Consider the following 16366-nt stretch of genomic DNA (forward strand, 5'->3'; position numbering starts at 1 on the left):
AATAAATGATTCTTGATTGATCCATTATAGAATGAATCCTATATTGTCTTCCTCTCCCTTGCGTTTCCCCTCTCCCAAGCCCACACTGTATCCTGCCCCCAATTGATGTTTGCAGGCTCCGATCTTAAATTCTCCTTTAGGACGTGGGGTTCCTCTGCTTCGGTTTTGATCTTCCCAGTCCCCAACACGTAGTAGGGCTGTTCATGGATAACTGATGGGATGGGGGATGGATAATTCTAGATACTTATTCCAGAAGGAACGTTTTTTCTTCGCAGTCGTCACGTCTGTCAGATCCAGCTCCTCCGGGAAGTTTTCTCAGATTCCCGCACACGACCCCTCCCCAATCCCCCCTTATTTATCCAGCTTTCCCCGGCCCGTCGCTGTGTCCGGGCATTCGGGGTGGGGTGAAGGGAGAGGAACAGGGCCGCCGAGTAGGGCGGGGTGGGGAGGAGGGTCTGGGACAACGCGCTGAGGGCTTTGATTCTCCTCCAACTGAGAGGAGGAAGGAAGGAGATAGTGAGAGAGGAAGGAGCTGGAGCTAAGGGAAAAGAGCCAGGTTGCGGGTATCTGGAACCGGCTCGACCAGCCTCGGGAGGGCTGGAGAAAAGGCTGGGATGAACCCCGGGAGGTCTGGATGTGAGCAAGCCAAGTTCTCCCCCCCTCCCCACACACACAGCCTCCTTTCTGCCCCAACTCTTATCTGCTTTTTCTTTTTCTCCCTAATCTCTGCACCAGAGCCCCCCTTCTCCAGCCTGCTTTCCCTGAATTCTAGAGAAGAGTTTCCCCTTCCCTAGTAACGGGGTGGTCTTGTCCACCCAGTTCAAGTTCAATATGGAATGTCAGACAAACTTCAGGGGTCCTCAAACTTTTTAAATAGGGGCCAGTTCACTGTCCCTCAGACTGTTGGAGGGCCGGACTATAGTAAAAACAAAAGCTTTGTTTTGTGGGCCTTTAAATAAAGACACTTCACAGCCCTGGGGAAGGGGGATAATCGTCCTCAGCTGCCGCATCTGGCCCGCGGGCCGGAGTTTGAGGACCCCTGCTAGGTTTGCTGCTGATCCAAAGCCCTCCCCCCACAACCCCGCCTCCTCCCCTACCTCTGAGGGCCCTGTCCCAGGTGCTCAAAGCGTGGTGCAGGAGCTTCTATGAAGGAGAAAAGGGGAGGGAAGCAACACTCAGTACGTGGACAGGGAGATAAAAAGACAGAAAAGGAACAGGACGGATGGAGCCTTGAAATGGGGAGTGGTGGGGCTGAAAGGGGGTTACTTAGTCAAGGAAGTGTTGGAGGAGGGGAGGGGATAAGGAAGGAAGGGAGGGACTGGCCTGGGGAGAGGGGAAGGGGACGAGGAGGGCAGAGGAGCTCAGGGCATCTCAGGCAGGAGGGAAAAGAGAGCGAGGGAGGAAGGAGCGGGCGCCTTTGCCAGGATGGAGCCCAGAAGCTAATTGCAGGAAAGGGATGGGGAAGTGGGATTGGAGGAGCCTTGAAGAGCAGACTGAAAAGCTGCATTTCACGGCAGCAGACACGATGGAAGTGATCCCCATCCCTCCCCTCCCAGGCGGGCCTGATCCCCGAGTCCAATCCCTCGGAACCCTTGGGTCTGCCCTGGAATCCTCCCCCCGGCTGACCCCATCCATGGCGTCAGTGACCCCGATTCCGGCAGGGTCAGTGACTCAGTGCTCAGCAGCAAAAGCGTGGGGTGGGGAGCAGGAGTGATGTCAGGCCCCGGTGCTGCTGAGTTAGCCAGAACCCCGTTCCTGGGGTCACCGTACTCTGGGGAGCCCTGCTCCGTGCACTCGGTGCAGCGGGCACTGGCCCTGTGTGCGGGGGCGGCCTCCGGAGAGTCTTTTACTCGGGAACACTCCGCCCCCCCTCCTTCTGATGTCACTGAGCTGCCCGCCCGCCCCCCCCCAGCCCCCCCAACAGCAGAGGAAATGGTGAGGCAGGGAAGGGAGCAAGAGAGCGTGAGAAACTGACGCCCAGCCCGCAGCGCTTGGGGCCACCCCGGTAACTGGGCCAGGCCCAGGGGGCGGGCCGGGGGAGGGGGGTCGCGGGGCCGGGGGAGGGGCCGGGGCCAGAGAAGGGCCTGTGTCCAGGCTTCCGGACGTTCTCTACCTCTCCCCACTGGGCAGGGGTGTCTGACCTGCCTCTTTTGGGGGAGGAAGGAGCCCAGGAGGACCGGTAGGGTCTGGAGTACTCTCAACATTTTCCCGTTCTTCTTCATGAAACCCTTGACCAGAATCAGGGGGTGCGATCTGGTTTGTGGACTCACCAACCTTCCCCAGGCCCCGGGATCCCCCATGGGCACTTCTTCCTTCAGAAATAGAGTGGCAGTCAGCACCTCTACCTTCTTGACACAGTCCTGGACACTGTTTTCTGCTAACACAGCATGTCTCCCAGGGCCCTACCTACGCTGACCCCAGCCCAAATGCCATCTCCTCACCCCCAACGGCCCAGCTTAATTTATGGTCTTGGGAGGGCGGTGGGCCTGGCAGTGCCAGCAGCCGGCAGCTGACCTTGCAGCAGGGAACTTATCTCTTATTCCCTCCAAGCACACACACACACACAGTCTCTCTGTGTCCCTCCCTCCCTGTCTCTGTCTCTCTCTCTCTCTGTCTCTGTCTCTCTCTGTCTCTCTCTCTGTCTCTGTCTCTCTCTCTGTGTCTCTCCCTCCCTGTCTCTCTCTCTCTCCCTCTCTCTGTCTCTGTCTCTCTCTCTCCCTCTCTCTGTCTCTGTCTCTCTCTCTCTCTTTCTCTGTCTCTCTCTTCTCTCTCTCTCTCTGTCTCTCTCTCTGTCTCTCTTCTCTCTCTCTCTCTCTCTCTCTCTCTCTCTCCTCTCCTCTCCCTCTCTCTCTGTCTCTCTCTCTCTCTCTCTCTGTCTCTCTGTCTCTCTCTCTGTCTCTCTCTCCTCTCCTCTCCCTCTCTCTCTGTCTCTCTCTCTCTCCTCTCCTCTCCCTCTCTCTGTCTCTCTCTCTCTCTCTCTCTTTCTCTGTCTCTCTCTTTCTCTGTCTCTCTGTCTCTCTTCTCTCTCTCTCTCTCTCTCTCTTCTCTCTCTCTGTCTCTCTCTCTGTCTTTCTTCTCTCTCTCTCTCTCTTTCTCTGTCTCTCTCTTCTCTCTCTCTCTCTGTCTCTCTCTCTCTGTCTCTCTCTCTCTCCTCTCTCTCTGTCTCTCTCTCTCTCTCTCTCTCTCTCTCTCTCTCTCTCTCCTCTCCTCTCTCTCTCTCTCTCTCTCTCTCTCTCTCTTTTTCTGTCTCTCCCCCTCTCACACACACAGACACACACCAGGAAAACCAGATTTCAAATACAACCTCGGACATTACTAGCTGTGTAATCCTGGACAAATCACTTAATCTACCTTAGTTTCCTCAACTGTACAACAGAGAATAATACTAGAACCTCCTTTACAGAGTTGTTTAGAAGAATCAAATGAGATAATATTTGCAAAGTGTTTGGCACATAGTGGATGCTTAATAAATGCTTATTTCCTTCTCTTTCCCTCTCTGTGTCTAAAGGTCAAAATTTTTAATCTCCAATGTTTCTTCAAAGCTCTAAATTCTATGGCCCTCAGCATATGTACTAGAATACCCATTTTATAGATGAAAAACTGAGGCCCGGATTAATTTGCCCTAGAACATAAAGGAGGTAAGAGGTAGATCTGGGATTTGAACCCGGACCCTTTGATTGCAGACCCAGAAGCCCTTTCCTGTACATCCTTGTACCATAAAGTCTCTCATCCATCACCAACCATCTGGGAAGTACCTCCTACAGTTAGGTCCATAGACTGACAAGAGTCAAAAGGGAAAACTAGTCGATGAGCGCTTCCAGTATTTGCAGAGTATGGACAAGACGACTTCCCTTTAGCTCTGGGAGGGAGCGTCCTGGCAGCAGGCGGGCTCTGTCCCTTCTGCAGGCGTTTGTTAACCCCGAGCTCTGTAAGCACTGCGCTGAGCGTCAACCTGAGAAGGAAGCTGGGATTCCAAAAGGAAAGCGAGTCCTAAACAAGAAAACGCCTTAAAAAGGGAAGTTACAGAAGTGGTACATGGAGTGCTTGCTCATGTTCCCATCCCTCAGGTTGGGCCCAGCCTCCTCCGGGGGAGGAGGACTCCCCTGTGGCCACCCTCCTCGTCAGGACTCTTTCCTCCAGGCTCAGAAGTCTGAGAAGCCCGCCTGGGATCCCGGCCTCACAGGCGGCCCAAAGACCCCGTCCCAGCCTTGCCCACTCTGAGCCCCTCCTGTTATTGCCCCGGGGCCCATACCACACCCTGCTTGGCACCTCCTGGGCAGAGCGGCTCCGGGCACGCTGCCTGGCGTGGGTGGGAGCGGGGCCCCAGAGCTTTAGGGGGAACAAATGGGGGGGGTGAGTGGGGGTGGGTTTCCTGGGTCCCTGGGACCAGTGGAGACAAACAGCCACCATTGAAGGCTTGGAAAATCCCGCCTGGGATTCCGATCTCTCCCCACGTCACCAGTCCTTTGACTATTGTCCCTGTAGGAAACAGGCCGATGGGGACAGAACAGCTATTGTGTGGAGGGCCCCACCACTCAATGCCCTGTTGTTCCCCCTCCCAGGCCAGGATGGAGACTCCAAGGCCCGTTCTTCCAGTTGCTGAGTGGAAAAGAAAGGAAAAGGCCCTGGGGGATGTTGGGGCCTTGAAATGGGAAGAGGGAACAGAGGGCAGGGCTCGGAGAACCACTTGCTCCCAGAGATGGGAACAGCTAGGAATCCGTGCAGGCGGTCCAGCTCCCCGAGCTTTCTAGCCGTCTCCCGGCCTAACTTAGGCAGAGGCTTATGGAAATCTCCAAGTACTGAAGAGAAGGGCTCACACATCCACATTTTAGGACTCCTGCATAATGTATTATCCCCATCTCAGAGAGGGGACGTGCCTTTCAGAGCAGCTTCAGATGCAGAATTGGACCCGGGGTCTCCCAACTGCAAAATTAGCACGTTTCCCCGCTGTTTTCTCATTTTCCTGAGGATCTTCAGAGACATTGGGAAGGAGACCTCCCTCCTGATCCCCAATCTGTCTGACCTAAGGCAGGGAGAGGAGCGTTTTGTAGTTTTAAGAGTGGAAGACGAGTTCCAGGTGCGAATGGTCCTCAACGACCCCGTCACTTACTATCTCTGAGTGGGCAAGTCACTTCCCTCAACTACAACTTCATTTCCTTCTCTGTAGAATGAGATGTCTTTCCGGCTCTACCAAGCAATGGCCAGCAGGGAAACGGGCAGCAAAAACTCTGAAGCTGCCTGTGGAAGAGAAACTCATCGTAACCTTGTCCGGCCCAAGACAGGACAGGACGCTTGGGGGAGAGTTCCTCTAAAACAGGACCCTTGGACCTTGGCAGTGAAAGCACCGGCATTTCTCTGGCCCCATGGCTCACTGACTGACGCAGTTAAGGAGCCACTACTCCATCTCTTCTATTCTAAACAGGGTTTTTTCCACCACCCAGACCTTTCTCTACCAGAGAATCTGAAGGAAAATGGACAGTTATCTTTTTCCATCAAAGTCCACTGTAGTTTTTTCCTCTGTCTTAACCTGGGAGGTGTGGAGCCCAACTTCTTAAATTGTGGTTTGTAACCTTGTAACTCAATGTGGGGGTGGAAAAATCATGATTTTAATCAGTGAATGTTTGATTTGTATACCTGTCTTCTGATAGGCCCAGAATTACATAATTTCTAGAGCAAAAAAGTGGAACAAGTTGAAGAAGCCTTAGTCTAGAATATGAATGGGTTGGTATTGTGTTCCTGATCAATTCTTACTTGCAGTGTCATTTTGGGTACATCACCACCTCTTAGGACCCGTTTTCTTTCCTGAAAAAATGGAAGGACTGAACTAGATGACCTAGAAGGGCCAAGATTCTTCTCCAAACCCACTCTCAGGGCTCACTCTCTTGGAACTGTTCTCACCAGAGGGCCAGGGACTCAGAATAGCCTTTCCTTGTCTTCTCTCCCTTCCCAGTGCACTGCTTTGTGTCTTATAGAATAAGAAGATAACCTTTCCTTCTCTTCCCTGCCTTCCCAGTTCATTGCTTTGCATTTTGCAGTACCAACAGCCCTAGATAGATTTCTCTCACTCAGGATGTCGAGTTCAGCCCCTGGCCCACATCACAGAGTTCACATGAGGACCAAAGAACTTGTATAAAGTACTTTGTAGACCATACTCAGATATTAACTATGTTGTTATTGCAACTACCTAATTTTTTTTGAGGTGGGGAAGGGCATGCATGCAAAGTCTCAATTTCAGCTACAAGTCTATTTTTTTTATTCAATATATTAAATATATTAATCAGAAAAGTCACATACTATAAATCCAGAAAAATACACAAATATAAACGTCAGAATCTGTCCTATGTCTTTTTTTTCCTAGAGTGACAGACAATTTATGTACAGGGAGGGGGGAAGACAGGGAGAGTAGAGGGGGTACTGGAGGGCATACTCAGAGTCTGGATTTAAACTGTTATGTTCCCTCCATCTCATCCCTCTGCAAATGCTGCTCCATCCAATCAATTCCTCCCATCCCTCCTTGTCCAGGCCTCTCTCTCCCTTATGTACAACAGCAGCTTTTTGCCTATTTACAACGTGCTCATTAAAAAGATTTATTATACAAAAAAATTAAAGCAAGAGGCTATGGCCAGTTTTTTTTCTTTTTCTTTTTTGGGAAGAGGGGGAGGGAGGGAGGAAAGCTGGAGGGAAAAGCCTTCCCCCCAACTCAACATCTCCCGTTAAGGCTTAGAGACACTTCTCCCCCCTCCCCTGGAGTGACCTGTAGTACACCCCAGCCCAAGGCAAAGGGGGGTAAAAGGGGTTGGAAAGGAATATTTTGAGGAGAGTGTTGGAGCTATAGCCTGAAGGCACGTGGGGTGCGTGGGGGAAGAGGGGGAAAGGGGAAGTGTAAGTTTCAGAAGGGCAGAGTATCCATGAAGATCTTGTCCACAATGGCAGGGGGTGGCACCAGGTCCTCCAGTTTGAGGTAGAAGATTCGCTGCAGACCTTGGGTACACAGGGTCCGGAGTTCAGGCAGCTTTCCCAGGAGGCGAGACAGGCAGCTGGGGGACTGGGGCTCCCCAGATATGGATGATGACACGTGTTCCTTCAGACAGCCTGCGATTTGGTTCTGCAGCTCTTCCACCTTTCGAGGCTCCTGCAGCCCGTGGCGGTCTGTAGGGCAGAGAGAAGGGCGACTGAGCTACCCAGCCAGGCCATGATGGATATTCTATTTTACCCAAGTTGGGATCTAGGACTCCTAGGTCCCAGGAGGTGTTTCTGTACCTCCTTTGAACAGGGCTTCTTAAACCTTTCCTAGTTGCAACTCCTTTTTGGTTGAGAAATTTTTATGTGACCTCAGGTATATACAATAGATATACAAATCACACAGCTACTGATAACAAACCATAATTTCACAACCCCCATATTGTTACGAGATCCCATATAAAGCCACAAGCCACACTTTAAGAAACTGAGCTTTAGAATTTATACTGTTGACCAATATGAAGTGTGTTTTGTATGACTTCATACATATTATCAATATCAAATTGCTTGCCTTTCAAAGAAAGAGAAAATTTGGGTTTCAAATACTTTTTAAAGAATGTTAAATTTTTTTTATATGTAACTGAGAAATATTTAATAAAATAAATATCAGTTGTGTGATCTTGCACAAGTCAATTAACCTTGTATGCCTCAGTTTCCTCATTTATAAAATGAGTTAGAAAAGGAAATGGCAAACCATTTCAGTATCTTTGCCAAGAAAACCCCAAGATGAGTTAAGAAGAGTTAGATATGACTGAAAATGACTAAAAAAAAAAAAAAAAAAAAGACTGCCTTGTTGAGTCTCCGAGTATGTACCCTCCACAGGGCAAACTGGCTTCCTTCTTGGGAACTCCCTCCAACCCATAACCAACATCTCATCACAACCTCCTTCCCCTCAAACTTAATCTGCTCTCAGCTTCTGTGTCCTACTCAATGGTCTCAACACATGCCCAGCTCCATTGTAACCTGCAACACCTCCTAGGGCAGCCAGAACAAGATTAAAATTAAAATATAATTGGAAACCAACAAAAATTTTAAAAATAGAACATAGCTGCTCTTAACCTGTAGTTTTCTAAGCAGCTATATGAGGGGCAGTCAGATGGTGCAGTGGATAGAGCACCACACCTGAGTTCAAATCCAGCCTCAAACACTTAACAACTACCTGTGTCATCCTAGGGAAGTCACTTAACCCCAATCGCCTTGTTAAAAAACAAAACAAAACAAACAAACAAAAAACCTAAAACCAAGTGGCTGTGTGATTGTCTGGGATCCGTGTCCACTTTTATTTGAGTTTCACACTGCTGCTTTACCTCTTCCAAGAACTTCTCCCTTACTACCCGAGGCCCTTGAATTCATGCAGCAGCCATCCTACCCTCACTTTGCCTTGTATTGTGATTTGTCAGTTCAGGCTGACTGGTCCTGCCCCTCCCCAAACCTGATCCCAAGCTCCCTAAGGCAGGGAAGGGACCGGCCCCTGGCTGGGAGCTTGGTTACAAAGTCAGGGGCCCAGTTACAGTGTCCAGTGCATTAGCGACACCGAGGGCCTGGCTCTAGGGAGAGTAAAAGCAGTTATCTCCCACCTTCAGGCAGATGGTGCTCTCTCTGTACCCCACTTACCAGTGATGATGACAAGGGCGGCAAGGCAGGAGAAGGCCGGGACGTCAATGACCATGCTGTGCAGGGACCGAGAGAAGGCCAAGATACTGTCGATCCAGTCCCCAAAGCCCCGGACGCACTGCAGCCGATGAAGCACCAGCCCTGTGCAAAAGATCAGCTTCCCTTCTCCGGGCTTGGACCTGCATGTGGCCGTTGGGTCAAGGGGGAAGGAGAATGTGAGGACGCTGTGGTGGGCAATGAGGATCCCCTTCCCTCCATACAGATCCACAAAAGGGAATGGGGCAAATGAATAGGGGCAAACTCCTTCTATATCTGGGGGCTAGGCTCGAAGGGGAAAAGGGGGATTAGGACACAGGAGAGAGGGAGGAGGAGGAAGTAGCCCTGACCGAAAAGGGGAAAAGTGGAAGCCAGCCAATGCAAACACAGACAGTGCTTCCTGATGAGAGCTACAGCTTAGGGCTTTGGGCTCTGGGGGACCGAGGGGAGTACTGGAGGCAGGACTACCTATAGGCCAGGCGGAGGATGAAGAGTTCCAAGAAGGCAGACTCCAACAGCAGGTCCTGGTCAGCCGGGGGAAGGTCCAAAAAGCCAGGGATTTTCTCTGCCCACTTTCGAATCACATCCATGGAGCCAGACAGCAGATCATAAAACTGTTGCACATCTCCAGGGTCCTCCTTCCCAAACTGGGGCAGTGCTAACTCCTGGAACTGAAGGGGAATCGGTGTCTTTAGAGAAAGGACGAGCTCTCCTCCCCCCGAGGGCATCACGCTTGGAGAAGAGGGGCCGGGGCGGCTGCCAGGACCCACTGACTCACCTTGGAGTAGTCCAATTTGGCAGTGCTGGGCACAGAGTCGATGTGTGCTCGAACAAGGGAGGTGAGGAGGTTCACGGGAGAAGAGTCCGGAGTCTGCTTGGGTTTGGAGGGGAGGCGACCCCGGCGTCCTTTCAAACTGTCTGTTCGGACCACTAGAGAGAGCAGGTCAGAGATAAGCAAACAGGGCTTGAGTGGGGGAGTAATGGGGAGCTGCAAGCCTTCTCACCCAGTCCGGATCCAACCTGGGGTGAAGGCCATGACCCCAAGAAGAGTTTTATTAGGTCCCCAAGCTGAGAACAAATTCCCTTGGAAAGAGACATCAGTGACCTTATGCCAAGGATCCTGGACACTCTTTCAGAGTCGGATGAAACCTATGGTCCTTCTGAGTCATACTTTTAAATGCATAAAACAGGATTTCAAAAAAACCCAAATATATTGGGAAACAATTATCAAAAAAATTTTTTTTGATCCTTGCAAAGACCTCCTATGTGAGAAGAAAACATGCAAAGGCTTCTGCCTGGAGAAGCCCACCTCAGTCTCCCAGTCCCCAGCAATCGCTCCCCCTCTTTCTTTCTTCTACCTGGCCCCACCCCACTGCCTGTCCACCTTGACTGTGACCCTCTACTTCCTTCAGATCCTTCCTCTTTCTCCCTGTTGGTCCCCATGCTGCAGTCAGGCCCAGCCCAGCCCTCCTCAGCCCGGGGCCCACCACCCACCTTCCTTCACCATGCCCACAGCCAGACACTTCTGGAAACGGCAGAACTGGCACCGGTTTCGCCGCCTCTTGTCCACGGGACAGTCCTTGTTGGCCAGGCACACGTACTTGGCGTTTTTCTGCACCGTTCGCTGCGGGAGGGAGTGGGGCAGAGGAGGAACAAGCTGTCAAGCCTCAGAGTTGGAGGAGGGAAGAGACTGGATGGGAGGGGGGTGCCTTCCAAGATCCTGCCGCTGCCTGGACAAAAGCGGCTTCTGTTCACAGCTATTTTTCTAACATTTGGGGCGGCTGGGGAAGTGGGGAGGAGTAGGAGAGTTGGGTCTTGGGGGGAATGGGGAGGTTTCAGATTTCACCAAGAAGCCAGCCCAAGGACACAAAGAAGGGGGAAGGAGGGCTCCCCAGATCCTGCACCTGTACTTTTCAATCTGTCTGTTTCTGCCAGTCCTTCCCCCTGAGGAATACATGAGGACTGGGGAGGGGCAGGAGCAAGGGAAGCAGGAGAGGGAATGGGGCACAAACCCAGCACTGGGACAAGAAAACAGTCTGTTCCAGAGTCCTATTCCCCACCACCCTCCCAGACCTCTTCCCAGCTCCTTTCATCCCCTGCCAGGAACATGACTGCCCGGGGCTTCTGCTCTCCCCCATCCCCATGGGGATGTTTAGGGTGGGGGGTGCTGCAGGGTAGAGAATTCAGAAGCAGACATTCTGGAGTCTTGTATCCCTTCCCCACTCAGGAACTCGGGAGGAGCTCCGTCTCAGTCCCCTGCACGGAGGACTCCTGGGGGACTGCATAACCCTTCCAGGGTCCCAGAATCTAACCCTACTTCTTCACCCAAAGGAATTCTAGGCTCAGAGGATTTGAGAATAAGGCAGGAACTTTCAAGAACATCTAGCCCAAGCCCCTCCTCTTACAGATGAGGAAACAGAAAACAGAGAGGCCAAGGGATCTCCCCATTATTATACTGGTATAAATCCCCACAAGCACAGCTGGGATTTAAGCCAAACGTGGCGCCCCAGACATCACAATCCTTTTCCAGAAGGAGAAAACAAAAGGTGTGAGGGAGCAGGGCTGGCACTGCCCTTCAGAGAAGACCCAAAGTGTTCCCAATCTTAGTCTCCTCCCGCCGTCTGCCATGGCCGTGGCCAAGGAGGAGAGTCAGGGCTAAGAAGGAGGCACGAGAGGACAGAGGGAACCCAGCAGCAAACTGACAGTTACCTTGAAGAAGCCTTTGCAGCCCTCACAGGTCCGAACACCGTAGTGCTGACACGAGGCGTTGTCCCCACAGACAGCACATCGGCCTTCCGTCCCCCCAGGGACTCCGGCCCGAGCCTTGGCTGGTGACAAGGGCCCGTCCAAGTGGGGAGAGCCAGGGGCCAGGGCAGAAAAGACAGCCTGTCCGTAGCCTTCGCCCTCCCCGAGCCGGTGAGCAGGCTGGGGCGGGAGCAGCTTCAGGGGGCCGGGGGACAGGGTCGGGCTTGGGGCGGCAGGGGGACTGAAGGAAAAGAAGGCGGGAGGCTGGGGGCGACCCTTGGGCAGTTGCTCTGTCCATGCACGAAGACTGTCATAAGTCTGACTCGGGGAGAAGGGGCCAAAGGAGCTCCCATCCCAGGGAGAGAGCTGCGGGGGCTGGAAACCAGGGGTGGATGGGGATGGGGCAGAGCAGGGACTGCCATAGTAGTCTGAACCACTGGAGGAGAGGGTCTCATCCAGCTGGTTGCTGAAAGAGCCGGGGTAGCAGCCGTAGATTTGAAAGTCCTCAAACTTGAATGAAGAGGAGGCTGGGGAGGTGGCTGACGATGATGATGTGGAAGAAGAGGAGGAGGATGTGGAAGAGGAGGAGGAAGAGGAGGAGGAGGCAGGTTGGGTAGTCCCTGGTAGCTGGTAGAGGAAAGTGTCAAACTCGCCCGTGTAGCTATCCATGAAGGTGCTGAAGCTGGGCAGGGCAGTGGGAGCTGTGGGAGGCACTTCCGGGCCAGCCAGGTCCATGGTGATCTTGGTGAAGCCAGATTGGATCAAGGGGTCAACGGCAAAATGGTCACGAGGTCCTGGACTCTGAGTTGATGTCCCATACTGGGCTGGAAGACAGGGCATCTCTGTAGCAGGGAAAGGAGAAAGGAGAAGAGATCCTCATTTCCTACATGCCCAACTCCTCAGGTCCAGCTTCCAGAGGAGAAAGGCTGAAATATTTACTGCCCACAACTCCTGAATCCCTGGGGTCTTATAGGCTGGCTTCTAGAATTGGAGAGATGAGCTCTGTATAAATATCCCCATGTAGCCAGGGCAAGAATGAGTGTATTGGGGGATGGGGGGGTGGGGGGTGTAGGTTGGAAACATCCAGCCCATACCCTAGTCTGGTTGAAAAGTGACAGAGCCCTAAAGAACAGTCCCATATAAAACCCTTTTCTGTTGAAGGAAAAGGGATGCAATAAAGGAGGGAATCATTTTAGGGGCTGAAGGCCTTCACTCAACAATGATTCCTTCCCTTTTCCCTGAAAGACCTCTCCCCAACTTATATAGGTATAGAGCGACTCTCTATATAGAGAGTGCACAAAACCCTTCACATTCGCTCCAGGGCCCAGAGCAACAACTAAACCCCCTCAATGTTGGGCTCCCCCAAGAGACAGGTCATCCTCAAGTCCCAGGCCCAGGTCCAGCCCCAGGAGAGAGCAAGCTGATCAGGTAACACCCCAGCTCAAAGACCTTTAAAGGTCGAAGGCCTGCTGGAGGAGAGCTCACTCAGACAGGAAAGCCGAGGAGAGGAAGACAGCAGTCTATGGGATCCCAAGAAGAGACAGTTCTTGGGAGGGATTCCAAGGCTGCCTCCAAAGACATTTTTCCTTGTTATTTTTTTTTCAGTGTCATTTCCAAAGCCAGTAGGGTGCTCAGGTACCCTGGGGAGGGGAGAGGGGGAGGGAAAGAGGAGGGAAGACAAGGAAGAAGACTCTGGGCCTGGGCCAATAAGCTCATCATGTTTCACTCTAAATCAGTGTCTGGCCCAGGAATCCCACAGGAGAGGGGATGGGCAAAATGCCATTTTATCTTTCCTTCACCAGAAACTCAGAAAGCCCCTAAGGGACAGCAGGAAGAGCTCCAGAAGTTTTAAAGCCTACAAACGATGGATGATTGGGATTGGGGAGTAACAGGGGCCTGACCCAGAGGGGGAGGAACAAAATAGGAGGAAAGCTGAGGTTCAAAATCTCCTGCTATCTCCTACTAACCTACCAACCTCCTCTGTGACCTTGATTGTTATGTACTACCCATCCCTCTGGGCTCCATTTTCCTCATGTGTAAAATTCGGTGGGGGCTGTTTAAATGTTCTTCTCTAGGGAGATGAGGAAGTGGGGTACAACTTGCAGGAAAGAACATGACCTGAGCAATTCAGGGACACAGGGCTCCCTAGCCTCAGGCAGAGAAATATCTTCAGATGTCCTTGTGCCAGGAGGGGCGGGGATGCCAACCCCCCCAACAGCCAGCACTTGCCAAGGGAACAAGGAACCCTCCTGCTCCGCCCTGTCCATTATCTTGGTGGGCACACAGCACAAAGGGTAGGATTAATGGGGTGGGAGCAGGAGGAGTTGGGAGTGGCCCTGCCCCTGCCTGAAGTCATTCACACAATCCAAGGACAACAAGCCCCTTATAAATCTCTGCCAGGTCCTTTCTGGATGCTACTGAAGTTTTAAGTAGCATGGGGGGAAAGGGGGAAGGAAGGAAGGTGATTCAAGCAAAGGAGAGGGGTTGCATCCCCACCCAAGTAAAGCTAGGATTTCATCCTCCCCTCCCAAAATGAAGTTGGAGGGCTGCATTTCCCCCTATTGCAAAGTGAGGCTGGGAGGGATAGGATTTTATTCTCCCTTCTCCCCCACCCCAAAAGTAAGCTTGAAGGGAATCTATAAGGAAAGGTGGGAGAGAAGATAGGGGGAGTTATATGTGAGAGAGGGAGCAGAGACCACTCAGTTCCACATCCTGATCAATAATCAACCCTTCTAACCAGTGCCTCCAAAATGCCCCCCACCCATCATTATTAGTTTTCTAATTGCCTCTGGCTCCTGAGATCTGGAGAGAATCATTTACAATGAGATACTAGAGTTGACAGCTGATGCCCACCCCACCCCCAAACGCTGTACTCACGGTTCCCCCCAGACAGGATACACACACCAAAAATTGGTGGGGGGAGGGGGAGGGAGAGGAGAGGAGGGGCAAGGGTGGAGGAAGGGGAAGGCTAGAGAATCCGGCTTAAGGCAGGTGTTGGCAACAGTGTAGGCTGCACCTGTTCCTGAAAACCAGCCCCGAGCTGCACCCCACCTGTGAGATCCAGCCTCCTGAAGGAGGGGAGGGGAGAGGAAAATGAGGGCTACCTAGGAGGAGGAGCATCCGCCGGCAATCGGTTCGGCCACCGAGTCTGGGTTTGGTAAATCCAAACGCTGAATCCCACTCTCCAGAGCAGATGTTTGCGTGTGGGGTGTACACTTGGGGGGGGGGGGGTGCTAAACCCTGTCCAGCTCTCCCAGCCGCGCTCCTCCCGAGCTTTCAGAGACAGTTCACACAGACTTTAAATGCCAGTTTTGCCTCCCTCCTTCCTCTCCCCCTCAGTCCAATAACCCCGTTGATCGTTGCGCCCGGACGCAAAAAAAACGAAGGGAGTCTGCAGTTCAGCCGTTGGCCTCAGTTCCCCGCTCTCCTCCTCCTCCCCACGTCCCTCCCGCATCACCCCGGTGCTCTCCGACTGTGTCTGACACTGGTTTCCTCCCTCACTACTGAGGTCTCGGCTACGTGCACAAGAAAACAGTCTCCTGCCTGTTTGCAAAATTAAGACGGCAGGTTCACGAAGGCGACAAGGGTCACTGGAGGGGAAATGGCGAGGGGCACTGTATGAGGGGAAGCCCTGGACGCCCAGCAGCCGGAGTCCGATCATGCCGCGTGAAACTCATTAGGGTCGGGGGCCCCCACGGACGGTGCTGCCCCGCACACTGCTTGCCAGAGGGCTGCCCTCCAGTCCCCAATGCCCCAAACTCGGGGACGTGAAGCGGTTTCAACTGAATAAACAAAATGCTTCTCGAGTCCCAAGGGCTGAGGACCTCGAGGGTCAAAAGCAGTTTCCAGTAGGGGAATGTTTCATCACCCCGAGGTAGCTTCCAAGGCAATAAATCCATCCCCGGCTGTCCCACCTCAGCACAAGACACACCTCGCCGGACCCAAGTCCCGATCCTGCCTCAAGCAGCGGGCTCCGTTCCCTCTCGCCCCCCTCGGGAAAGCCCAGACAGACGCCATCCTCGGCCCCAGCACGCGACCAGGCACCCTCTCCGGCCATCGCCACACACCCCACCCTGGCACCCCACGCACCCATACACACCCCCATCCTCACAGCGCTGCAGACCTCTGGGGCCAGTTACCTACCCAGGGGACTTCCGTCCTGCAGCTACTCCTTCTCCAGCCCAAAGCTGCCGGCCGCGGCCAGGGCAAAAGCCCGGATTTGCAACCTGGGTCGCGCGGCCCCGATGCTTCCCCCCAGAACTCTGCAGCCTCCGCCACTGGGGCTCTCCTAGCGAGCCAGACCCTCCTCTTAAGGACTCCGTGACGCACGGAGAGGGGCGGGGGCGCCACTGACGCACGCGGCCCGGGAGCTCTCCTGGCCATACAAGGGCGCGGGGGGCGGCGCGGTTCCGGCGAGAGGGAAGGCCGGGGGAGCGCTGGGAGGGGGAGCCCGAATGGGCGGGGCGCGCGGGCCTGGAATGTCTGCGCGCGTGACGCACTCGGGGTTCCATTGACGCAAGGAGCGGGGATTGTTTGATCTATAAATAGCCTCCGCTCGCCCGCCGAGCCGGCTAAAAATAGCCTCGGCTCGGCTACCCCCTCTCCTCTGCACCGCTCGAGAAGGGTCCGGAGGGGAGGGGAGGGGCGGGCCAGGGCAAAGGGGCTCCCCTAAGCCCAGGCTCCCTCTTCTCTGAGATGCTCCGTTCCTAGGGGTTACCCCGGTGGTGCCCCTTCTCTCTTTGAACTTGGCCGGCCAGGTCTGAAGATGGAAGGAAAGTGGAGGCGGGTCCGGGGAGACCGTTGCGGTCGGATACCCTCCCCCCCTCCCCCGCGAGGGGCAGCCCGCTGCTTTGGAAAGCATGGACCCCGTCTGACTAGGGGGCCCCAAGTCTTCCGGCTCAGCTCCAACCCCTGCGGCTGCAATCGGGGAGAGAAGGGACCCGGGGGGGGG

The 16366-nt window shown here is 53.5% G+C and overlaps 1 protein-coding gene across 4 annotated transcripts in view; it reads right to left on the reverse strand.

Moving 5' to 3' along the window:
* Nucleotides 1-6229: 6229 nt before the first annotated feature.
* The window catches only part of NR4A1 (nuclear receptor subfamily 4 group A member 1), a 28899-nt gene continuing 18762 nt past the window's right edge, over nt 6230-16366 (reverse strand). For 3 of the 4 annotated variants that reach the window (XM_051963731.1, XM_051963729.1, XM_051963730.1), the window contains 6 exons: nt 11380-12257; nt 10165-10294; nt 9449-9600; nt 9139-9341; nt 8635-8813; nt 6230-7149 (listed from right to left, as the gene is read on the reverse strand). In XM_051963731.1, the coding sequence (XP_051819691.1) occupies nt 6890-7149; nt 8635-8813; nt 9139-9341; nt 9449-9600; nt 10165-10294; nt 11380-12255 (1800 nt within the window). In that variant the 5' untranslated portion in view covers nt 12256-12257 and the 3' untranslated portion in view covers nt 6230-6889. Of the gene's footprint in view, nt 7150-8634; nt 8814-9138; nt 9342-9448; nt 9601-10164; nt 10295-11379; nt 12258-15558; nt 15693-16366 lie in introns of those variants that run through there. The other variant, XM_051963728.1, reaches the window with a different exon arrangement.

This window comes from Antechinus flavipes, chromosome 5 (assembly GCF_016432865.1).
Source record: "Antechinus flavipes isolate AdamAnt ecotype Samford, QLD, Australia chromosome 5, AdamAnt_v2, whole genome shotgun sequence".
Taxonomy (NCBI): Eukaryota; Metazoa; Chordata; class Mammalia; order Dasyuromorphia; family Dasyuridae; genus Antechinus; species Antechinus flavipes.